This window comes from Caretta caretta, chromosome 9 (assembly GCF_965140235.1).
Source record: "Caretta caretta isolate rCarCar2 chromosome 9, rCarCar1.hap1, whole genome shotgun sequence".
Lineage (NCBI taxonomy): Eukaryota > Metazoa > Chordata > Testudines > Cheloniidae > Caretta > Caretta caretta.
This window is the reverse complement of record NC_134214.1, coordinates 50,319,178-50,343,824: the sequence shown is the minus strand read 5'-3', so window position 1 is coordinate 50,343,824 and position 24,647 is coordinate 50,319,178. Positions and strand designations below refer to the sequence as shown.

Below are 24,647 nucleotides of genomic sequence, written 5' to 3'. Positions count from 1 at the left end.
GGCTCACTGAAGGAGGCTGAGAGCAGAGAAGGAGGCTGAGGGCAGGTGGGCCGGGGCAGAGGCCTGGGAGCCAGAAAGAACAGAGGGGAGGGCAGGTGGCCAGGGCCTGCTGCCTGGCCAGTGTGAGTAGGTCACTGGGCTGTATGGGACAAGAGTGCCCAGCTGCATGCCTGCCCTCGGGAGTGGGAGGGGCACAGCAATGGAGGGGGGGCCTGCAAAGCTGGGGGACCTGCTCGTCCAAGAGCTGGGATCCGGCGATGGGAGGTTTCCTAGAGTTTAGGGCCAGAAGGTGCAGTGATACTCAGACTGAGACTCAGGAGCCGAGAGTGGCTCTTTAACGTCTCTCCTGCTGCTCTTTGCAGCACATGGTATCAAAACACTGTGTGATTTAATTAGTAACCAATCTACATGATTAACCAATCAGGAGGCTTTTACTGTGTTATTAACCAACTGTAGTTGATAAAATAATAATATTTGGTCAGTCATTTTGCTGGAAGAATTAACTAAATATTTCCCGTATCATACTCTGACCATGAATTCACACTCCTATGACTAGTTTGGGTGATGTTGATTGCTAATTTGACTCCTGAGGTCTGAGTATCCCTGGCCTAGTCTGACCTCCCGCATATCACAGCGGGCCACTGAAACTCACCCGGTTCCCCCTGTACTGAGCCCAGTCACTTGTGTTTGGCTAAAGCCTCTTCCAGAAAGGCCTCCAGATGGGAAGACATCAAGCAATGGAGAATGTACCACTTCCCTTGCTTCCAATGATGAATCACCATCACTGGTAAATATTGGAGCCATATTTCTAATATAAATTTGTCTAGCTTCAGCTTCTAGCCACTGGTTTTTGTTCTGTCTTTCTGTGTGAGACTAAAGAGCACTTCAGTCCGCGATAGCTTCTCCCTCCAAAGGTGCCACTACACTCTTATCAAGTCACCTCTCTCTTTCCTTTTTGACAAACTAAACAGTTGGAGCGCATGGAGTAGCTCATTGGAATTCCTCAGATCCCTTGTGTAGCTCTCGGCTACACTCTTTCCAATTCTCCAGCATTCCAGTATCCATCTCTCCGCTGCTCTGCACAGAGGAAACATCATCTCTTACTCCCCACTCCCTTGTTCAAACAGCCAAGGAGAGCCTTAAGCCTTTTTGCCCCAGCATCGCACTGGGAGCCCATGTTAAGCTGTGTGTCCACTCTCATTCCTAGATCCTTTTCAGAGTCCCCGCTCGTCAGGATACAGCCCCCATTCTGTACCTTTGCCCTGCTTTCCTTGGTCCTAGCTCTGTAACTTTGCACTGGCTGCATTTAAACACATTTTGTTTGAATGGGCCCAGCTTGCCAAGTGATCTAGATCTCCCTGTGTGACTGCCCTGAGCTCCACCAACCTTTGAGTCACCCACAAATTGCATCAGCAGTGATTTGATGTTTATGTAACCCTCCGCCAGGGGGTGTTGGCAGGAGCCAGGACGGGGTCCAATATCTAGGGATTCCTCTTAAAATTACAAACCAAAACGAGCTCAAGTCCAAAAACCAGCCACCACCCCAGGGCACCTCAAAGAGCAACTCTTCCCCATGCACAACGAAAGAAAACTTTTCTTAAGGGGAGAGGGAATTCAGGATTGACTCAGGAAACAGAGCAACAATGACCACCGTATCCTAGACAAAAGTCCTTTGCCTCAGTTTCCCACCTTGCAGCATAAAAGTCCAATTGATGAATGTCCCTTTAACACCCCACTCACCATTTGTTATCCAAGGTCAGCAAAGTCCCAGCCTCCAGGGGCACAGCCAGGAGATCTTGGGGAAGGGCAGGTGGGTGGGTGTTACAGCTCTACCACTGTTGCTTTGCTATCTCGGCTGCTGCTCCCACTGCACCCTCTACTGCACTGCTTCATCCTGGGTCCAGTCCAGCCCCACAGCCCCACAACCACTTGGCTATTAGTAATCACAGCTCTGGGATCCGCTGGGCATGGGGCACGTTTGGCGCTGCCTGTAGACGCAGTGCCATGGTTTGGGGTTCTGCCATCTCATCCAGCCTCTGGTCAGCTCAGCTCTAGCGAGTTCACAGGTTAGCCGGGAACCTTGCTACTGCATCCCCTTTCATTGCAACGCTGCCTCCACAACCAGGCCAAGGTCCAGCCCCGAGACCAGCTTGTCAGTGATTACGGCGTTAATGAGCCCGGAGGGAAGACAAGGATTCTCAGCTGTCTCATCAGCTCTGTCTTTAAACACTGGAGAGGAAGGGTCACACAGCATCAAGGACTCTTAAACAGCAGCCTCAGCACCAGGTAGGAACAGCTGTCCCCACACCCTCTGTCACCCAGATGTGGCTTACTACCTCCACACTTAGGCCTACAAAGTGCAGTTCTGCTGCCTTCCAGCCATACAATAGGGATAACAATATTTCATTACCCCTGCATCCAAGACTTAAAGTGAATGTTAATCCAAAACAGGCAAATTGATCACCTTGACAAAGCAGGTGTGTCTGTTGTTAACCTTGGCAAAGTAAGTGTGTCTATGCAGATAAGGTCTGCTCCTGACCTCTCTTCCTCCAGTTCATTAATAGCTGGCAAGAGAGAACTCATTCAGACCACAGACTTACATCTACTTCCAGATCAGTGAAGAAAATGTTGAATAGCGCTGAGCCTCATACCAATCCCATCAGCACTCCACGGGAAATATCCCCATTGAGAACTTCTTTTTGAGATCTGTCAGCAAGCCAGAGCTTAATCCATTTCACAGGTGTCTTATTGACATTGTATAGTGCTAGTTTTTAATCAGAATAGCGCACAGTACTAAGTCAAACACCCTGCAGAAGTCCAAGTATATTTCATCTGCACAGTTACCTTTCTCAACCAAATTTATAATCTCATTGAAAAGTGCAATTGCGTTTGTTTGACTAGACTTATTTTCCATAAAACCACGTTGGCTGGCATTAATTATAGTCTTATGCTTTAATTCTTTATTAATTGACTCTCCTATCAGCTTTTCCATTATTTTGCCCAGGCCTGATGTCAGGCTAACTTGTCTATTGGCACCCAAGTCATCCCACTTGCCCTTTTGGAATATTGGCACAACATTAGCACACTTGCAATCTTTTGGAATTTCTCCAATATTCCAAGATTGATTAAAGATTAATCTGAATGGGCCAGAGATCTCCTAAACCAACTCTTTTAAGACTCTTGGTGCCAATTTTCTGGGCCTGATGATTTAAAAATATTTATCCCTACTAGATGTTGTTTAATAGCCTCCTTAGTTACTAAGGGACTGTGATATGAATACATTATCCTGCTTCTTTCCAAATACAGAACAGAAGTATTTATTGAACATTTGGCCTTTATCGCAGCATCATTTTACCACTCCATCTAGTAATGGACCTATACCATTGCTAGGCTTTCTTCTGTTCCTAATATACTTTAAAAACTCCTTCATTTGTCCTTAGCCTTGCCAGCCATGGAGTTTTCCTTATGTCTTTAGCTTCCCTTATCATTTTTCTACACTTCATAGATTCTAATTTATACCAGTTGCTATCTACTTCTTTGGGTTTTTTTTATTTATGGATAAGGGCTGATGGAGCATGCCTATTGTGAACCCATGACTCCTTGTGCAACCTTCTCACAAGTCATGACCACAGAAACTCTCCTTTGTGCTTCCAGTGCCATGCCCCAGTGCAGGTGGTCACATGGTGGACTGCAGTCCATGTCTCCGTCTCTGTGTTACTGGGGGTGCTCATTTACACACAGATCTTGGAGGGGCTGAAAAAGTGCCCTTTGGCTGCCAGAAAAAATTTGGTTCAGGTCAATTGAAACATTCCCTGGGCTGGACCATGCGCACATAGCAGCTGCCGGAGCACAGGCCGAATTGTAGGCCATCATGGCTTGGGCAGGGCACTGGGCAGCAGTCTTGAAATGTAGCCCTTTCCAGCTATGAGTCTGAGGGTGCAACTTGCCAGCTAGTGGATTTAAACACCCTATTTCTCTACTGAAATGAGGAGGGTGGGGGTTGTGCCATGGCTGATTATCATAATTTGTTCTCACAGTGCGGTGGTGCTCAACATCCTGTTGTCTTCCCTTGTGCCCTACACAGAGCTGTACTGCCCACTCTGCCATGTGCACAAACATGGGCAGAGAAGGGTATTGTGGAGCAGCACGGGCAAAGCCTGAAGGCCTGAAGTTGCCAGAGTGACACCCACTGCCAGGATTGTGCCAGTGATGCCATATTAATCAGTGCCAGCTTCTGCATGGCTGGGCTGTTTCGGCTGAACACGGAGGGCAGCCTCCGTAACCCTGGGGCCTGCTTGTGCTCCTGGAGGCTGAATGAGCAGTAAGTGTGTGCACAAGACAGAGAGAGACATGACGGTGAACATGTACCAAGGTTTGGGCTCTGCTGGCCCCCTTGTGTGCCTTCTGTGTTGGTCTGTCTCCTCCAGCAGTGTGACCTACTAGCCTCCTTTGCTGTATTGCCCTGTCTTACAATGAGGCTTCTGTGATGGGCATCAGCCCTTGTGGCCGTCTTTGTGCATGGGCACACGTGCTGGCCTGCGGCCTGTGAGCTCATCTAAAGAGGGGAACAATACCCTGGCAAAGTAGGCAATGTGTGTGTGGTGGGGGTTTTTTGGGGGGAGAGGGAGGAGGAGGGCTTCCTTTGAAAATATGTCTGGTATTCAGAGAGATAAGGTGGGTGAGCTAATGTCTTTTACAGGACCAACTTCTCTTGGTGATGCAGACCCCTGGTATTCAGGGCAGTGAGAAGAGGATGCGCTTTTCTCCCCCAGACCCTCAATCCCACCAGCTTTGGGAATTCTGCACACACTGCATGCACCTCACATCCTTCCCCACCGATGCAGGATGCTGGCTCCTCCTCCAGAACAGCTGACCAGCAGCCAACTCAGGGCCCACCGGAGCAGTGGTCCCTGGCCACCAGAGCAGCGGTCCCTGGAGCAGCGGCTGGGGTGGGGTCAGCCCCTGAGGCTGAAGACGCAACACTCAGGCCCTACAGCAGGAGTAGCGGCGGGGCTGAAGCAGCTGCAAGCCCGGGCAGAGCTCTGCTTCCCTCCACCCCCCAGGGTATTTTTAGTAAAAGTCAGGAACAGGTTGCAGGCTTCCGTGAATTTTTGTTTATTGCCTGGGACCTGTCCTGAACTTTTACTAAAAATACCCGTGACAGAATCTTAACCTTACTCATGACCAATCAATGTGATAGCACCAACCAACAAGCTTGTTAGCTGTTCTAAGGGGAGACCCATTGAAGCGGCAGGCTGGCACTCTGTACCAGCCCCCTCAGTTGCTGCAGCATTTGGGCACTTGGTAGCTGCTGGTGCTGCTGGGTTGAGGGGCACCTCCCGGGGAGCCATGCAGTGCCTGTAGCCTGCAGGGGGGGGAAAGCCCCCAGGCCACACGCACTGGGGCGTTCACTCTGTGGCCTAACGATATTCTAACTGGCATTGGCTCCGAAGCCCACTGGCTGCTGGGTTGCGCCTGTGCCCTGCCCAGGCTCCATACCACCCCAGGGTGCCGCGAAGACTGGGCAAGGGCGAGTGCCCCCTGCCCTGGGCACAGGGCCATATTAACGTTTTGTGGGTCTGGCTCAAAAAAAAAATTGTGGGCCCCCATGGAGGCAATGGTGCATGGCATGGGGAGGAGTCCCCAGAGAGAGGGACCAGCCACGGGCAATAGGGAACTGCATGGTAAGGGTGGCCCTGCTCCGCCCAGCCCAGTGCAAGGGCACTATTTAAAAACCGGCAGTTGCCAGGTGCACACTCAATCAATCCCCTATGCTGCCAGCATGCCCCTTCCCCTCGGGGGTGGGCCCATGCCATGCCATACAGCCCCCCTCCCTGCCACCCAACAAATACCCCCAACTCCCTATAGCAAGAGGCCCCCAGGACCCACTACGCCCAGTGCCCCCCCAACCCTGCCACAAATGCCCAGCACCCCACTCCCCATAACCCCACCACAACTGCCCAGCACCCCACACAGAACCCCCACTCCCTATTGCCCCAACACACACATCTACCCCGCCCCCTCACAGCCCAGCACCACCCCAGATCCCCCAGAGACTCCCTCCCCCAAGCCCTGCCTCCCGGCCTCACTCACCGGCCCTCCTGGGAGGTGACTGTGTCTGCTGGGCTGAGCCAGCAGCGCAGCCAGGGCTGAGCCAGGGGCCAGGAATCGCTCCATCCCCTCAGGAGTTGCCAGGGCTTGCCCTAGCCAGGCTCCCTCAGGACCCACTTCCCTGGAGGGGCCCAGCCAAGCCCACCCCAACATCCCTCCCCACCTGGCTGAGACTGGCCAGGTTTCTGCACCAGTCCCAGGTGGCTCAGCTTCGGGAAGAGAGGCAGGGCCCACTAGTGGTGGGAAGCAGACACTGCCCGGAGCCGGAGGTGCACTGGGGCCTGGCCAGGGGGCAGAGAGGAGCCAGAGGGTGGGGCCATGGGGCGGAGAGGAGCCCTTGGCCGGCTGGCGGGCAAGCCAAGAGAAGCAAGGGGTGGGGGGAGCCAGCGGGGTCTCGGGGTGCAGAGCAAGTGGATCAGGCTGGGGCCCCTTCTGAGCATAGGCCTGGCTCTATGGCGCCATTGTAAACCCGAGACTGCCTGGGCACGGGGGCCGCGCTCCCGGTGGGAGCCTGGTCGCTCGGCGAGGCGCTGTCTCTTTAAATCCTTCCCTCACTCAGCCTCCCCCTTAGGACGCTTTTTTTATGAATGAAAAACGTCCTTGCAATCATTATGCAAATTAGGCTGCGCCGATTGGCTGGCACTCCCCGGAGAATAAATTATGTACATTAGTGCTGGGTGAAGGCGGGCGCAGAACGTGCTGCTGGGCCACTGAGACCAATCAGAATGGCAGGCGCCGTAGCGACACGCACCATTGGGCGGTGGAAAGGGTAAACAAGCAGTGATTGACGACTCCTGGAGGGGCTGTGGGCCAATGGGGACGGAGGGGCGGGCTCGGGGGGCCGCTTGGGCTCTGGCAGCCCAAAGACTCTGGCTCCAGGCGACTCCGCGGCGACTGCGAGGGGCTACGGGACACGGTGAGCGCGGGTCGGGGGGAGGCTGCAGCGTTCCTGGGGGAGGGGGCTGCGCGGCCGTGGGGCGCACGGGGCTCGGGCTGGCGCAAGAGGTGGAGGGGGCGCAGGAGGGGGCGCACAGGGCTTGGGAGGAGCGAGGGGGATTGGGGTGCAGGCGAGGGGCACGCGGGGCTTAGGGGGGCGCAGGTGGGGATTGGGGGTGCCGGAGGAGGGGCGCGGGAATGGGGTGCCCATGCAGGCGAGGGGCGCCAGGGGTTTGGGGGACCAGGGGGTGGGAAGTGCAGGCGGGGGCGTGCGGGGTGTGGGGGTGCAGGCGGAGAGCTTGGGGGTGCAGGCGGTTGGAGCTGGGGGTACCTAGCGTCCGAGACATCCGTTTGGGGGTGCCAGGGGTATGCATGTTTGGGGTACAGGAGGGTGCGCAGGCGGGGTTCGTGTCGCCGTGCAGGTGGTGGATGTGAGGTTCATGGGGTGTAGGGTGGGCAGGCTTTGAGGTGCACAGGATGTGGGGGGCGGGAGCAGGTGGCTGGGGCTGGAGTGTAGGGGCGCGCGGCAGCCTGCTCGAGCTGGGGGCTGCCGGACGGAATGGCTAAGCTTGGCCGCGGCTGCTCGGAGGGCAGCCTCGTTGCCCCGTCCCCATGCGAATATGGGCGATTTGTGAGTGGAGCATTGAGTTCCCCTCAAACTGCGGGGGTGGGGGCTGAGTGTCTCTCCCAGGGCTGTGGGGGCGGGGGGGCGCATCTGAAGGAGTTTCATGAATGGGGAAAGCTGGGAAGTGTGTGCCTTGTTTTGTGAATGGGGCCCTGCGCTGGGGATCCAGTTACACTCTACCTGCTGCTGTTCCCTCTTCCATTCATAAAGCTAAAGCCAGATTTGTGTTGTGGGGGAGGGGATGCTAATTTTATTGTTTGACTGTGTTAAAGCTTTCCTGGGGGCACAGGGAAAGGAACAGGCGAGGAAGTGGCTTAACTACAGGCCCAGTTAAATACACGAGGTCTAGAGCCCTCTAAAAATGCTGCAGTTATTGAAAAACTGGACCCAACCACTACTTGGGAAGGATTTCTGGACTCAAGGCGTCTCCTTTGCATTCTTTCATGCACTGCTGAGTGTTGGAGCAGGACTCTGATATTTTAAGAGCAGGCTTTAGTCTGTAACACACAATACTGCTTGGATAGGGAAGCTGGAAAGGTCCCTCCCCTCCTAGGTGTTATGAAACTTGTGGTGTGCATTTTTCCTCTTCATGCTAAATATTTAAATACTAAATTCCTCATCTCTGTTTATGGAGAGGAGAAGTGGAAGGCTTATATGCCCTTGGATGCTTTTTAAAAAATCTACCGCAAATGTAGCGGCACAACAGTCCTGCACTCCATTGCACACCAAAACTACTCAATGTTTTCAAAAAGCAATGCAGTGAAAGTTGCTCTTTGATTAATTTACAACAGTCTGGCTTCTGGAATGGGAAGAGTTGCATCAACAGCATGAGGGAGTAGTGATTTTCCACTTCATGTAGACTTCAGTGTCAACTAAACATATTGGAAACGTTTTCTTTTTGTTACCGGGTGTTTAACTTCTCAAACATATGAGGGGCTTGGGAAGCCAAATGCTTTTCTTAAAACAATGATTTTCATTATTTTAAAATGGCCCATAGAGAAGTATTCTCCCTCTTTCTCTGACAGTACCCAGAAGAGTTAAACTTTGTTTTCTGTTTTCTTTTGATAGATTAACTCTTTCGTATTTGTTAAGTAAACTGGGACTTACTTTCCATGGACTTGTTGCTATTTATAGCTATCTTTTAGCCATGTAGAGAGAAAATATTTGTACTCTGGGCAATTTGATCTCTCCCTTGTAATCCACGCCTTTGCCCATATGCTTGCTTTTAAGCGGTCATAATCAATCATTAGTGATGTCACAGCAGTTTCCATAGTAACTCTGTGACATCACAAACTAAAGGTTATGACCTCTCTGTTCAAGCAAGAAGTTAGGTTATAGAGGAGAAACTTGTGACTGAAGATGATCAATCATAGCAAGTTAATTGGCAAGGGGAGAAAATATCAGAGAGTAAATGGATTAGTCTTTAAACATAGCGTGTTTGTTGTGTGTTAATTGAGCCCAGCAGTTAATCCTTAAAGCTCGCAGGCAGTGTTCTTTCCATACCATTAGAGAAGGGGAAGTCTGTTCAGGCTTAAAGGCAGGTCTTGATGCTTTGCGTCTTTTTTTTGTTCCTTAGCGTTCAATCTGCCAAAGTAGGAACTTTGAAGAAAACCCTTTTTCTCTGAAATTGGCTTCAATGCTGAAAACATTTAGGGGGATACTAAAGATATTGGAAGCACAATGGATGGCTTTTATGATCAGCAAGTCCCTTTCATGGTCCCAGGGGTAAGTCTTGTTTGTCTCTGTCTCCCAAGCACTTTTTGTTCTTCATCTCTCTTACCTTAAGATTTCTCTTCCTTTGTCTAGCGTGTGCTGTCTCTGGTAAGTTTGTTGTGTCCTTCATGGCAATATGTGGTCTCTCTTTCAGCAGTCTTGCACAGAGGAATGTCGAGGCCGGCCAGTGACTGACAGAAAAAGGAAGTTTTTGGACACAGATCTGGCGCATGATTCTGAAGGTAGTTAAGTCTCCCCCTCTTCATTAAGATTCAGTTTAAGTTGTCACTACTACCTCTTTTCTCCATAAAAGGCGAACCTTTTTGTAACTGTCTTACACAATTCTTTTTCTTCTGTTCCAGAACTATTCCAAGATCTCAGCCAGCTTCAGGAGGCTTGGTTAGCTGAAGGCAAGTCTTCATCTCTGCCCTTTTTCTATATCACATTTTCTAATGCATGTGTATTTGGAGCAACTAAACTAATTTACAACCCCCCCTCCCTTTTTTTTTTCCAGCCCAAGTTCCTGATGATGAACAGTTTGTCCCGGATTTTCCGTCTGATAACTGTAAGTAACTCCCATAGCTGCTTATATGTTTTGCTGTGATTCTCTGATGTGATCAATGTTATGCAATATTCAGTGCTGCTTTGAGTTGTTCCCTTATTACCAACAATGTAAATATAGCTGTTTTCTGCACTAATTCATGTAACTCACTAGGATTAAGAAGAAGGTAGCATGCAGACTTGCATGGTTTTGGTTCCTCAAGATGAGGTTAGGCTATATTTCCAAGTATTCTGTCTTGACTAGATAGCTCTGTAAAGATAGTTTATCATCTGTGGGGCTCCCTGGGAACTCAGATCTCGGGATTCTTTCGAACACCCGCGGATTGATTGTCCATAATAAAATAGCTTTTAAAATCAATTTGATCGGAACACATGTGCGGTGCTACTTGGGTAGCTAACATCTCTCTGTGATGGCCTTGGAGCTTTTCTAGTTGTAGCCTAGTGAGGCTGTCAAGGGCGAAGCTGACTGGTGAAACTTGAGCTGTGCTGAGCAGCATCAGGGAGCATTAGTCACTGGCAAGCAGGCATGTTTAAAAGAAGATTGATGAAAATGCAGTCCCTTGTGAATTGCATCAGAGAGAGAATTGTTCCTTAGTCACAGTGATGATAGAAAACACCTGAGCCAGTTAGAGCTCCTATTTCCCCCCTTTATATGCAGCAAGCTGCTTGTGTCTGTATGTTCTCCCTGTGTGTATTTTGGACTGACCATACTGGCATTAGAGGCTAAATAAAAGCAGGACGTTCTTGGATTGTTAACTACAAACATAAATACCAGCTTGGTCTTTATTAATAGGCCTTTGTACTAAGTCATACTGCTACAGAACGTAGAGGAAATCAAATTTAGCCTGCAGTGGAACAGATTCTTTGCTGAAACTTTGTCACAGCATGCAGCAGAGTATCTCATGCTACAGTAAATGCATGTTAATTATTGCTCTTTGATTGCTTCTAAGCGAGTGGGATGTTTGCCATGAAACTGCTCCAGACAACCAACATTTTTTACTTTCTCTCTCTGCCTGGAGATAAAAGGCAGGCCTGGAGTCAGAAACACAGGTCTGTGTTGACATTCTAGCCCAGCCCTTCCAGTTCTTGCCCGGAGCAGTATAAACTGCAGTGTGTGTGGGAGGGTGACTCTTTTGGCAGAGGTTCTTTCAAGTGCCTTTCCGCGGCCTTATTTCTGTGTAACCTGAGAAGTTTAGAGAGCCAAGATGACCATCCCTGGTCGCTGGGGTTTTCGGAGTGAGCCGAGAGACCTAAGCTTTCGGGTTGAAGAGGCTTGTCTGTGTCTTGGGTGATTAAAATGTTTCCTGCCTCTGCCGAAGATAACTTAACTGAAACAAGTGGCGTAAAGAGGAGTTTGTGTTGAAATGTGGCTGTCCAGGTAACTCCAAATCGACATCTTGGCTTTATGGCGTAGCAGCACTAAAAGGATTTGTATAATTTTTCTTAGGCTAAGGCAGTTCATCCTCCTGCCCTTGAAACCTAGAGCACCTGATGCAAAGGGTAGAGGAGGAAGAAGTGGTGGAAGGCAGGGGGCTACACTATGTGCTCTCCACAGTCTGTCTCCCTGTGCCTGCGTGCTCAGAGCAGCATGCTGCGTTGGTGCCTAAACTTGAATTGAAGTGAGAGGTTTGGAGAAACTATGTAATTGCCTCCCACCTCCTTAAGAAGAGTCCTGCAAGCAGCACTCTGGGCAACCGGCAGGACCTGAGCCCACATTGGGGTTCTGCCAGGCTTTCTGTGGCCTGATGGGGAGGAGAAAATGGTGGGAGGGGGGCACAAAACCTGCAGAGGAAGCAGTGAGTTGGGGGTGTGCTATCACACTGTCGGCAAGGCTGGTAGCAGCCAGTGCTGGCTTGTTGGCTTTCTTCTCTCCTCTCCCTCCCCCCACCTGCTAGATGGGAGGGAGAAAACTGAACTCTCCCCTAAGGGGGCTGGCTGGGAATCCGAACAGACTTGCACTTGCGACAAAAGACTGTTTTGGGGCTAAAAGCTCAGTAGCTTGCTTTTATTTATATATATATATATATATATATATCCCTCACCGGCCTGTAAAGAGGGCTACAAATATTACATATTGTAAAAACTCACGGTGGGGTCTGGACTGCACCCATGTGCAGTGTCTTCTGGGCAGGACGGTAGTCTTGCACTCCAGTAGCTTTCCTTTTATAAGCTGAATGGTCCAGAAGTACTAAGGGGAGCATAAAGAGCACTTGGATTTCAGTGCCTAGTAATGTCTGTGGATGCAGACTGCTGCAAGAACACCGAAGTCCATGTTTCCTATTGCACATGCGGTCTTGGCATTGAACCCAGCTGCTGCACGATTTAAAGGGACACTGTCAACACAAATGACAGATTTGTCCTTATTTGCTATTGTTGAGATTGGGTGGGGGGCCTTAGGGGATTTGACTGTGCTTTGTGTGTAGTCAGTTTTGCTTCATCCTGCTGTTATGCAATAACATGACATAATACTCTCTCAAACCACTGTCAGTGGAACTGACAAACCGCATCACAAGAATGCTGGGTGTCTTTTCCGGCCCCACAAATGCCTCTCTGGAGGACAAAGTGTGCCCATGGTGACCCACCCTGTACGTAGTTCTGTGGCAAACGTTCTGTCTGGCATTCTCAGGGCTGGGTAAAGTCAGTCCCATCAGTCGCACCTTGCCAAAAGTTTGACAATGCAGAGAAGGCTTTGGGAAGAGAAGTGACTACCAGTTTTTGCTGTTAATTTCACAGTAACCAAGATCATCTCATCAAACCTGTTCCTCTGAAGATTTTCTATAAGGTCATGCTTAAGAGCAAACTGGAGTTTTACAATCTTCTGGGTGAAAGGGTCACTGTATCATGTGTTGTATCTAGGCTTGGAAGGATTTTGCTTTTTAATTGGCAAATGTTGGTACACCTTGATTTTTCCACCAAACACACAAGTGGACAAATATGTCCACTGATGATGATGATGATGATCAAAATTTACCAAGTGGCAAAGTAAGAAAAATGCTACTTGAGAACAGTAGTGTTCTTTCAGGGTATTGACTTTTTATATTTTGACAGGTGACGTGAACAGTTTGCATTTTAACAGTTATGAAACTTTGACTTTTTGAATCTGTCTACTGTCATTAAATAATTAGTCCGACCCCCACCATAACTTCCCGCAGCTGCAAACCTTTAAAAAAAAAAAAAAAAAAAAGCTTAAAACCTATCATTTTGCAGAACTTTGAAAATTTAAAGCAAAATATTGGGAAAAAATGCTTAAAAATGAACATTGATAGTCTCTGAAATAAATAAATAATCAAAAATGGAATTCTGCCAAGCCTAGTTGTATCCTCTTATAATGTAGAGGAGAAATGATCCCCTGCTCTCCATGGGATAAGGGAGCCATGGACCTAAAATTCCCTTCAGTCTCCAGCATCAAAGGCTGAATTCCTGAAGTCTTTTCACTGAGACCCTTTCCCAGTTGTAGCTGTAACATTCATCTCCCAGAAGTGGCTGGGGGTGGATGTGCACAGAGCCAGGAGTTCCAGTGCGTGGTTGGAACAAAGGCTAGAGAGATGGGACTCCTCTGTGACCTCTGGCTACTCATACCCATTCGACAGGTGGTTAGTCTGAGGCAGGCAAGTATTTTAAGGTCCTATTCCTGCTGTGAGCTCTCTAATTGCTACCTTCATTGATGCTCCACAGGGATCTGCTGCCGCAGGATCAGCGCCATGCTGTCTAACAGGCTGTTACGTTTATGGTGTTCTTTTAAGCATCGGAGTTTGTTGTAAGCAAGCTTCTCCCTCGGGCCCCAGTAACACCTTAAGTCATTAAAGCAAATAAAGTCAGATTGCTTTCGTTTCAGAGGAGAGATGGTTTTGTGGTTAAAACCAAGAAAGCCAGGAGGCTGGTGTTCTGTTGCATGCTGTGCTGTATGACCCCCATAGGCATGTCCCTGAATGGCAGCGCCCTGAGGATTAAATAAAGGCTGAACAGGCACAGAGCAGGGGAAATGCGCGAATAAAACAAGCGAGCACCATGGTGCTGGACACTCCACAAATGCCCAAGTCTCGTGCTGTTTACTTGCGTTTCTCTCAGCCTGGACAGCTGAAATCGGTAGAGTCAGCCAGTCCTATTATACGGTGGTCACTGCTTTAATATATTGGTTGCAAAAATGGCAAGGAAGGTTCACTTGTTTCTACAGAACCTAGATCTGGGCACATACTGGAGTCAACAGCATCCCTTCGAAGTCAGTACCTGGTTGAAAGGGGTTAGGCAAGTGGAGGAGAGTAGAAGGATTTGAATCCTTGAACTTACTTATGAATGGCTCCTGGTCTGTTTTGTTTGCACAGGAGAATGCCTGTTCCTTCTTTCTCCCCGCTCTGGAGAGTCAGTAAAGTGGAGAAAATAAAAGCCCTAGGTTGACCTGAAACTGAGCTATGCTGAAGGCTTCAATTAGAGCTTGAAAAGTGGTGTTCTCTCTCGTCCCCCTCCCCCGTGCCCCTCTGGACTCCTCAAAGAGACAAGATGGGATCAGCTCTAGGGATTGGGTTGGGATTCTTGCCCTGAATCTTTTATAGCCTTTATTTTAAGGCCAGAAGAGGTCCCTAAGATCTAGCCCCAGGGTTCATAACTTGGGGATTGTGAGTAGTCCTGGGGTGTTGCTGCCACTCACCCTTTCTTTATGGGGCCCAAACCTTTTCTCCACGTGCGGAAAAGGTTGAGAGCCTCTGATCTAGTTGGACCTCCTGCAGAGACCAACACAGGACATAGTTGGCAGACATCTGCTTTTTTTCCTTTCCAACCGCAAATCAAATTCTTATCCGCTCAAGAGTACTAGCGCACTGTGGTGAGCTAAGTGAGGGGCGATGGGGTCGGATGCCAGAATCTATTTTTCTTTTTTTCTAAAATAACCTAAACTTAGCCTTGTGGAAAGATGCTGAAACTAGGTCTCTCTAACACTGAGTATACAGGCAGGGAACGTGAGTTTGGTGGGTCACGTGGGGTAAAGTGGTGTTTTCTGGTCTGACTCAGAAAAAGCACCATCAGGCTGACGGTGTGAAATGTAATAAAATGCTGTAGTGAAAGCCAGGCTGGGCAGACAGGTAGGTTCCCTTCACTGGTGGGGGGGCAGAGAGTCCGTCCTAGGCTAATGTGTTGGTGCTGCCCCCAGGAAAGAGCAGAACTTGGAAGCGGAAGATCGCTTACCTGGCCAGTTCAAACATGGCACAGCTCTTGTGGGGTCCATTCTGCCAGTACGACATTCGTGGGTGCATCCCCATAATGGTATGGGGAGATGCGTTTTCTAACCTTCTCTATAGTTAGACTAGTCACTGGCTTTTGCAGCTTCTAATTACAGTGGAGAGCAGTAGAATTGAGAGGTTGAAAGCCTGTTCGCATGCGTGTGCCCACTCCGCATCAGGGAAGCAGTGCTGATGCCGATAATGGACTATGATCACTTTTGTTGTTAGCTCACTGATCGTTCTCTTACTGGGGCCCAGCCTGCTGCTGCATAGGGGGAGTGAAGCACAAGTTGGTGTGACATGACCTGGCCGGCGCTGTGGCAGAAATGCGCCTCATTCCAAGGCTAGCCATGGGGGTGTCATGGGTCCAGCTCTAATGCAGCCCAGGAGAGACGGTCAGAATAAGCGCTCCCCTGCCATGTGCCTCAATCCCCCAAAAGCAGCTGCTGAAGGTTATTTTTTCCACCTCTGATACATGGAGGGACCTCTGCAGTTCATGCTCCTCTCCCCATACCCTGGAACCCCGAAAATGCATCTAGGCTCTGCTGGCCATGAGCATGCTGAGTCCCTTGCGAGGATCAGCAGTTCTCTAAGTTGATTGCAGCTCCCCAAAGCAAAGCAGGGCTGCTGAGGTGTGGCGGGGCAGATCTTCTCCCCTCCCAGTGAATAGGAGAAATGGGGGGGGTCCCAGAGTGGGCCACTGCCCAAGTCAGCCGGGGAAATCTCGCCCAGACTTGGCACCCAGCAGTTCTGTTTTGAACAAAGGAGCCCAAGTTTAACTTCTTGCCTCCTCCTTTGGCCGAAAAGCATTTCCGGCCCTCGCCGCAAGCTGAGTTGCGCAATCATGCTGGTTTGGAGCGAACGCTGCGAGAAGCCAAGTTCCCCAGTGCAGTGCAGGCCATTCCTGCAGTGTTTGAATTCCTTATGTAAACGTTGCACACAGCGCAGGCTTCTCTGTGTGGACAGCTGGTCTCTGTTATGATCTTAAGTGTCGTTTCCCTTTTCTTGAATGGTAGCGCTGAGCGGGAGGGATTGTTTTTTGGTCTCTGAATGAATGGAGCGTTCCAAATTGGTTGTGAATGGAGGGCGGTGCCCGCTTGCAGACTTTTTCAATGAATAACCAGGCCCCATTGTGCTGCTGGCGGAAAAACAACCCGCTCAAACAACACAGAGGCTGTTGGAGAGAAACATGCCTGTGATTGACAGCTGGAGCACCTCCAAAATACGTTTCCTTTTGCTTTCCCTGCTGCTCAGCAAGGCCAGGCTTAATGGGTGTGATAGTCTTTCTCCCCAAGGAAGGGAATTAACACTAGACATGCTGAAGGGCTGCCACTTAATGAGAGAGAGGGGCCCCAGTAAATCTACCATGCATTGCTGAATGCCTCTGCTTTCACTAAAGCAAGGATTGATCAGGAGAGTAGTTACTCTTCCCTGCCCCAGCGAATGGCACAGTTGTGAGTGCCCGTCCCTGCATGTCTGCTGAAGGAGAAGGAACGGCCAATGGAAGGCAAGGTCTACACGCCGTAAAGGATTCTGCAGCACCCTCCGATCTTGGGCAATTTTTTTATTTTTTTAAAATCTAGTGATGACCAACTTAATTAGCTGAGCCTGGAGCCAAGCTGCCTCCTCTCCATTCCTTATTGGAGAGAGAACTGCAGAGTGACTTAGCTATGAAGCCTCTCTCAGGATTTCTCTGAGGCCCATAGTACCAGCTGAGCAATTGGGGGGGGGAGGCGTTCCATGCTGGGAGCATTAGTCCTGGGTGCACTTGGGGAGCAGCTAACTAGCCAGGAAGGCTGGGAGCACTTAGTTCAGGGCTGGTCTCTCGGAGTATATGGAGGAATGTATTGAGACTGCGTAGAGCTAATACTCCACTTCTGATTGAACAATACAGCCAGGCTTAGTCACTACTGGGTAAAGAACTCTGACATCCTCCCTTGCCTAGAGTGGCTGCTTTTAGAAATTAATTAGGTTAAGCATTTATTAGTTGGTTTAAAAAATTATATATAGTGAACAGACTTCGTGAGTATGTCAGAGGCAGCCTGAACTGGGAGTGATCTGGTTTAGGTTTTAAAGGGACACTGTCCTTTGAACTACTCAAGGGCGTGGAATTTTTGTATTCCACCTTAATCTGACTAACGTCGCTTTTAGTATTTCTGTAAACTCATCTGCAAGTTCAAACGGCCAGCAGGGTGGGCATTTGAATTTGTCTCACGACTGTGTTACTGCTGAGTTATGTGTGCCTCCAGGCTCTTTGACCCACAGGGCCCTCTCCCAAAGGAGCAGTAATTAACGTGAGGCTGTAATTATTGGCTTCATACAGTAATGAACGTTGCCTAATTTCTCATGCATTTAACCCTCCTTGTGCTGCCTCTCTTCCCCAACCATCCAAACTGCTCCATTCCACACCCCAGAATTCAATACCGAGCCCAGCATCTTCCAGCTGCCCCAGTGCTAAGCCAGCCAGGGACAGCTTTGGCTGGGTTGTGGGGACAGCTCTGCTTCTGCAGGGGAGTGGACAGGGCTGGCCTGTGTCCCCCACCAGCAGGATCCTTGGGGTCCTGTTATGCAGGAGCTATTGAGCCTCGGCTGTGATGATCTCTTCAGCCTTCTCCCTTTCCATGGGGAGAGAGGTGGGACTTTGGCCAAAAGAAAGCAACCTGCAAGTGGCGATAGCTCCGTGAAGAAGGTGGAGACTGTTTAGGTGCACGCTGGCATCGCACTGCAATTCTAGCTGTCTAACTTGGAGCTGGTTTCAGTAAGGAGAAAGGGGATACTGCATTCTGGCTACTAGCTTTTGAAGTAAGAAGATCAAAGCCGAGTTACTGAATTAGATGAAACCCTCCCCCCACCCAGCAGACCATACCCCAACCAAAAAGAGAGTATATAGAGCAGCTGACAAACTTCAGCTTCAAAGTACAGTGGGGAGGAAAAATCCTGTAAAAGTAACTGGATTAGTCCCAACTTTTTGTGCCACTTCTCTGGCTACCAGAGCTGGAACAGAATGAGGAGCGCCTTGACCCGCAGAGAAGATGCTAGCCTGCCGATAGTGTTTCTTCTGGCTCCTACTATCAAGGCAACATCTCTAAAATATCTAACAGAAGATATAACTACTGAGAATAAACCAGATTTCACATAATAGAATCACAGAAAATTAGGGTTGGAAGGGACCTCAGGAGGTCATCTAGTCCAACCCCCTGCTCAAAGTAGGACCAACCCCAACTAAATCACCCCAGCCAGGGCTTTGTCAAGCTGGGCCTTAAAAACCTCTAAGGATGGAGATTCCACCACCTCCCTAGGTAACCCATTCCAGTGCTTCACCACCCTCCTAGTGAAATAGTTTTTCCTAATATCCAACCTAGACTTCCCCCACTGCAACTTGAGACCACTGCTCCTTGTTCTGTCATCTGCCACCACTGAGAACAGCGAAGCTCCATCCTCTTTGGAACCCCTCTTCAGGTAGTTGAAGGCTGCTATCAAATGGGCACTAACTTCTCCGCTGAGCTATCTGAAACCAAGCTGTGAGTGGTTCCTGACCCTGCTTGACAGCTGGCTCCCCAACCGCCAGGGTGAGCCTGCACGTGGCTGGGTCTGCCTCACTGGATCTTCAGAGCCACAGCCCTGTTAAGCCTGATCAATGCTAAAATAGCTGCAACTTCAGCAAACAAGAAAGGTTAAATATATGGGGCCGCCCGTCTGCAAAACCCCAAGGTGCCGTTCTGTTGAGCCTTGTGGAAGCAGGTTCCAAAACCAGATGACTCCAAAGGCTTTGATAATCCATAATCTGAAACTTTATATTCCTGGGATTTCTACAGCCGTGGACTCTGCCTTCTGATTTGTGCTCTGTAGCAAACCACTGCCTCCAGGCCAGTGGTGTCGGAAGGGAGAGCAGATTGACTAGCATGCTGCCGGAGGGCAGGGAGTGCTCCAGAGACCAGAGCTCCACTGTCAATGCCTGATCAGGGGAATTCCCTCTCCCATGAGCTCAGCGGTCATTGTAATGATGTAGCAAAACCCAGGGGACCTCATTGAATCAGATGGGAGCCACCCGTGTCTGTGTTGCATCAAAACTTGTAGTTGCCCCAAGTTTTGAGCAGGTCAGTCCTTGTAAAACACGTGGGTCCTTCTTGCTTTTTTATCTTCACGGCTTCCAAAGTATTTGTCCATGATCGCAGAAGGGGCCAATCTGCTGGTGGGTTTGCTTGTGTGCTTTCCCTATGGAAGGCTTCTGGGAATGTGTGTGTGCACCGTTCACTCGTGGAGGAAAAGCTTCCTTACTGTAAAATCTCCTCAAGAAGCTGGGCTCTCCAGCCAGCTCTTGGGAGGAGGTGTGTGTTTGGGGGTTGTACTCCAGGCAAAGCTGCCCGTTGAAAAGTGTTGCCATATTCTTGACCTCAGGAGTCAAGGGGTGAGTTCAGGGGTGAGTCTTCCTGTTCTCTCTCAGGAGTAGGATGGCATCTTTCTGTGTTGCTCTGAGGATAGGTGCCGACTCCCTGGGTGCTCCGGGGCTGGAGCACCCACAAAGAAAAATTAGTGGGTGCTCTGTACCCACCAGCAGCCAAGCTCCCTGCCCCACCTCGCCTCCGCCTCCTCCCCTGAGTGTGCCACGTCCCCACTCCTCCGCCTACCTCCCAGCACTTGCTGCCACCAAACAGCAAGGGAGGAGGGGGAATGTGGTGTGCTCAGGGGAGGAGGCGGGGCCGGGGTGTGGATTTGGGGAAGGAGTCGGAATAGGGACAGGGAGGGGGTGGAGTTGGGGCAGGGACTTTGGGGAAGGGGTTGGAATGGGGGCGGGAGCAGGGGCAGGGATGGAGGCAGGGCAGGGCCGGGGACAGGGGGTTCGAGCACCCACCAGCACCAGTAGAAGTCAGTGCCTATTGCTTTGAGGGCTTTGAATCCAAATTAAGGACTGGCAACAAACACTCAATTCCCATCTGGACAGTAAGGCCGAGTGGTTGAGAGCCAGCTAGAGGGGGATTCTCAGTGAAGTTGCTCTTCATAGAGCAGATCTGTCTAAATGGCTTTATGGTCACTTTACTGCAAGCAACTCTTCATAGTCGTTTCTTGACTGCCCTGACACCGTTCCCAAACATAGAGGTGAGACCCTGTAAAGTGAACCTTCGCTGCTTTGTGCACTGGGAATCCCACCCACAGTGGTGGCATCTCCCCACTTCTCAGTCGAGAGTACTCTAGGAATGGGGGCTTGGATTATGATGTCTGACCAACTGTAACAGTATATTTACCTGACTGTTGTACAGCTGAACAGCTGGGTGGACAAACAACCCAGGTGCGCGCTGAGGCATTAGTTCTGTAGTTTTGGTTCTGCTAATCTGCAAACATCGTGTCTTTCAGTGGGTCTTGTTGGCTTGCAGGTTAGCAGGTTTCTGCTGTGTCCATGCAGTTATGGACCTGCGCTGCACTTCGTCTGTGCGCTAGCTCCCTGCTGTGTCTCGGGAGCATTGTCCTTTATAACTAAACAGACATTTCATGTAGCCTCTGAGGTGTATTGTAAACTGACAAGCTTACTGTCAATCATGTCAACAGGCCCTCTTTAAAGGCACGCCTACAGTGAGCTCTCAGGCCCGTCCCCCTCAGCACAGTCACCAGGCCCATGTTTTGCCCTTCCAGGGTCTGTCTGTGCTGCACACTTAGCCCGGGTCCTTGGTACTAGGGGTTTCCAAGCCAGTTGTTGAGCATTCACGCTACATTGCAAGCCTGGGTTTACAGCTGGTGGACCTGGGAGTCTCAGCAGTGCTAAGGTGTTCATACTGCACTACTCAGACCTTCTCACTCGGATCTGCGGCTTGACATGCGTCCACCCTGCAAACTGACAGGGCTGGGACCTAAGTCCCAGCAGCACTTGAGCTCTGATCCCCTCCCCCCGGCAGGGTCCTAGGACCTGGGCCATGAGTGCTTGCTGATCCGCATCAGACTGATCTGTGTGTGGACAGAAGGGGGGCTTGGGCTTGGTGCGTAGTGTAGACATACGCTCAGAGGGCAGGCTCTGCACCGCCTTTCCTTTTTCTTTGTGCTCCTCCCCTGCCCCAGTGATCACTAACTGCCCTTGCTTCGCAAGATGGGAACATGCATTATGCTAAGCACCACCAGACTAATTCTGATGTGGTTATAGCACATCTGAGCCTCTGGCAGGCTGCCATTATGTCTGCTGCTGATCCCCCTCTGCTGCCTTCTCCCTCATAGAAAGAGCCAGCAAACACCATCATTTGTGTTAAATGGAGCCTGGGGGAGGGGTTGCTCTGTTTTTTAACTCCCTTCCCTACTGGAAAAGGACAGCGCGGCAGGCAAACACAATCCAGTCACCAACTCCGAAGAGTAGCATGTGATGTTCTACCCCTACCCCAGCTGGGAGCTGTGTGGCAGTTCTCTTCATGCAGTCAGTAGACTCCCCCAAAGGCTGAGCGACCACCCCCTTCTGAAAAAAGAACAGGAGTACTTGTGGCACCTTAGAGACTAACCAGTTTATTTGAGCATAAGCGTTCGTGAGCTACAGCTCACTTCATCGGATGCATACTGCAGAAGCTTCTGCAGTTTCCACAGTATGCATCCAATGAAGTGAGCTGTAGCTCACGAAAGCTTATGCTCAAATAAACTGGTTAGTCTCTAAGGTGCCACAAGTACTCCTTTTCTTTTTGCGAATACAGACTAACACAGCTGTTACTCTGTCACCCCCTTCTGCACACTTGCTGGGCAGGAATCCTTGTGTTGATCTTTTCCCTTCTTCCCAGAGCTATGCCAAATATCAGCCGATAGTGGAAGGTGGCTGTCTACACTTAAATTGCAACAGTGACAGTTTTAGTGCTTCAGTGCAGCCACTCTCTACAACCACAGTGGCTATAGTTAAACCACTGCCCCAGAGAGAATTTTTCTGTCAACCTAGCACTATCTGCACCCACGGGGGTGGAGGGTTAATGGGCTTAACTAGTAGCTGGGGTGTGTGGATTTTTCACGCATAGCAGGTTTAGTGTAGATCTGGCCTTAGTCTCTGCATTTTCTGTGCAGGGGCTAAGTTTGACTGACTGACGTTTCACCCAGTGAATGGCCCACTTCCTTTTAAAAGACACAGGGAAAATCTCACCCAGCTTTTCATAGCTGCAAAGGCCAGAAGGACTCTTATAACGTAGTCTGAGCTCCTGCATGATACAGGCCAGAGAGCCTCATCCAGTTCCCCCACTACCCGCAGGGAAACCTGTTGGATTTTTCCAGCCTGATTCCCCAGCCTGGTTTGTCTCTAGGGCTGGTGGCAGTCCAGTGAAGACAGTCGGGGCCCGTTACTGGAGCAGACAGTCCTGCTGGTGGGGTCAGGCCAGAGCTCTTGTTCCACCATTTCAGTGACACTCTAGCTCCCTGCAGAGCGGGAAAAGTGAAGTCGTTTCCTGTGGCGTGGTGGTCGCGGGGAGCCGCTAAAGAGACCCGCTTGCAGGATTGTCACTGATGTTTCTCAGTGCTGCGGCAATTCTGCTGGTCTCGGATTAAAGAACTGTGACCCCTCCCCCCACTCCTAGAGGTCAGTGATACCAGGACAGGGGGAGAGACTGGCTCCCGACTAGATGACTGGCTCCATGCCGCCCTGTACGGGGAATAAATGCTGCCCTCCCGCTGTTCCAGGTCAGTCTCCTCTGGCCGTGGCTGGTGGGGGGGGCTCCTGCCTTGCTTCTGCATTGCTCTCTTGCTCCTTGGGGTGTGGTGCCACGGCGCACTTGCTTGCGCTGGGTGAACTGTATGGATTGGGGCTCCAGCTTCTGCACTGAGGTCCTCCAGTCCCTTGCTCAGCGGGTAACCCCCTCCTCCCCACTCATGATGCACAACCAGATCTTGCTTTGCAGCCGGCTTCTTCAGACTGAGCAAGAAGCTTACTTACCTCACAGGGTCCTGCCTTTCCCAGAATCCCTTGCTATCCAACCCACTTTCTGGTGGAAATCAGGAACAGGCTGTGCTGGGCCTGAAGCTTCTCTTAAAGGGCCAGCATCCTATCAAAGTCCCCTCCGCTCTCCTTCCCAAGCTCCTATCTGTAGCTGAAGCAGCACAAGTCCCAGATCACTCTGACAAATGATTTTCCCTTTGCGGGAGACGGATGCAGCCTGTATTCCTACATCCTCCTCCACAGGTGACTGAGAGTCTGTTGGCTGGCCCCTAAGAGTCCAGCTCTGAATGGCACGGCTGTGCTGCCTCCTTGCCGAGAACAGGCTCATCCCCCTCTGCTGGCTTGTATGTCCCCTCTTGGGGGTCCTGGCCCCCCTGTGTTCCGAGGCAGTGGAAGGCAGATCTGCTTGCAGTTACTAAGTAGAGTTTGGACTGCAATGATGGTGGTGAGGGTCGCTTTCTGTGCAAAAAACAGAGCGTTGATTCTTGGCCCTCCTGTGCCAGACTGTGCTCCATCAGGAAGCTCCTGGCTTTCGAGGATGTGCTTAGGCAATAGGAAGCGGGTGTGGATTTTTATGTCCTTGATAGAACAGATTACAGCCAAGAGGCCTGTCTGCTATCTGAAAGCACTAAGATACCAAGGCCTGCTCCTTTAAGGTATGGGGCCAGCCTCGGTGCCTGGCCAAAACTCCCTACCTCTGCTACTGGGCAATATGCTGTGAACAGTTTCTGCTTGGCTGGCTGGCTGCCCTATAGTCCAGGGGAGGCTGAGTTCCAGTGGTGCAGTAAGCAGGTCATTTGCGAAGGATCCTCTGTGATAAAAGGCAGTGTGTGAATGTAAGCCCCGTCTCCCAAACGGTACGTGGTAATCATACGTTACTGTCATAAAACATTGGCTGAAATTTCAGATTTTAAGCATAAAGGGGAGTAAAATTAGTCTGCTCTTAAAAAGGATTGTGTTACGCACTAATTAGTGCGTGCAGTTAAGCGTTGGAAGTATCCATCCGTTTCCTTCTCCCGCATGGCTCCACACTCGCTGAAATCCATGCCAGCGGATTGCAGCAATAGTCCCAAGTATGGAGACTGAGAAGCTGTGATGCAAGTTAATCACTTCTTTCCCTCTTCTGATTTTAGTGGTACTTCACGCCCCACCTCCGACAAAGATCAAGCGGGAGCTCCACAGCCCTTCTTCCGAGTTGTCGTCTTGTAGCCGTGACCAGGCTCTCTGTACTAACTATGGAGACAAGTGCCTCTACAACTACTGGTAGGTAGAACTGGGATTCGTCCCCAGGGCCACAGAAGGTGGGGGTGGCATGGGGACTGGGAGGCATGGAAACCAGATGCTGGAGAATCCATCTGAGACAGATGTTATCACCTCTGTGATGCTAATGAAAACCCCTCCAGGCTTAGTGGGAGGGGAGATTTTTAAGCGCACTCACTATGAGAGCTAGCTTCTTACTGATTAAATTCCTAAGCTCATGGAAGTGAGGGCAATGCCAAGCTGCACAGAGCATCAGACTTCCTTGTGTTTCCATGAGCACTGTTTACAATTGCTGATTTAACCTGGAAAAACAACCCTAAATACGCAAATGGGCAGGATCAGCTTC

The 24,647-nt window shown here is 50.3% G+C and overlaps 1 protein-coding gene across 5 annotated transcripts in view; it reads left to right on the top strand.

The window, feature by feature from the left end:
- Nucleotides 1–6,938: 6,938 nt before the first annotated feature.
- Nucleotides 6,939–24,647, top strand: part of ETV5 (ETS variant transcription factor 5) — a 37,819-nt gene continuing 20,110 nt past the window's right edge. For 3 of the 5 annotated variants that reach the window (XM_048863180.2, XM_048863177.2, XM_048863179.2), the window contains exons 1-6: nucleotides 6,939–7,027; nucleotides 9,249–9,397; nucleotides 9,540–9,627; nucleotides 9,748–9,795; nucleotides 9,900–9,950; nucleotides 24,175–24,304. In XM_048863180.2, coding sequence (XP_048719137.1) covers nucleotides 9,353–9,397; nucleotides 9,540–9,627; nucleotides 9,748–9,795; nucleotides 9,900–9,950; nucleotides 24,175–24,304 — 362 coding nt within the window. In that variant the 5' untranslated portion in view covers nucleotides 6,939–7,027; nucleotides 9,249–9,352. Of the gene's footprint in view, nucleotides 7,028–9,248; nucleotides 9,398–9,539; nucleotides 9,628–9,747; nucleotides 9,796–9,899; nucleotides 9,951–11,170; nucleotides 11,325–24,174; nucleotides 24,305–24,647 lie in introns of those variants that run through there. The other 2 variants (XM_048863178.2, XM_048863182.2) reach the window with 2 other exon arrangements.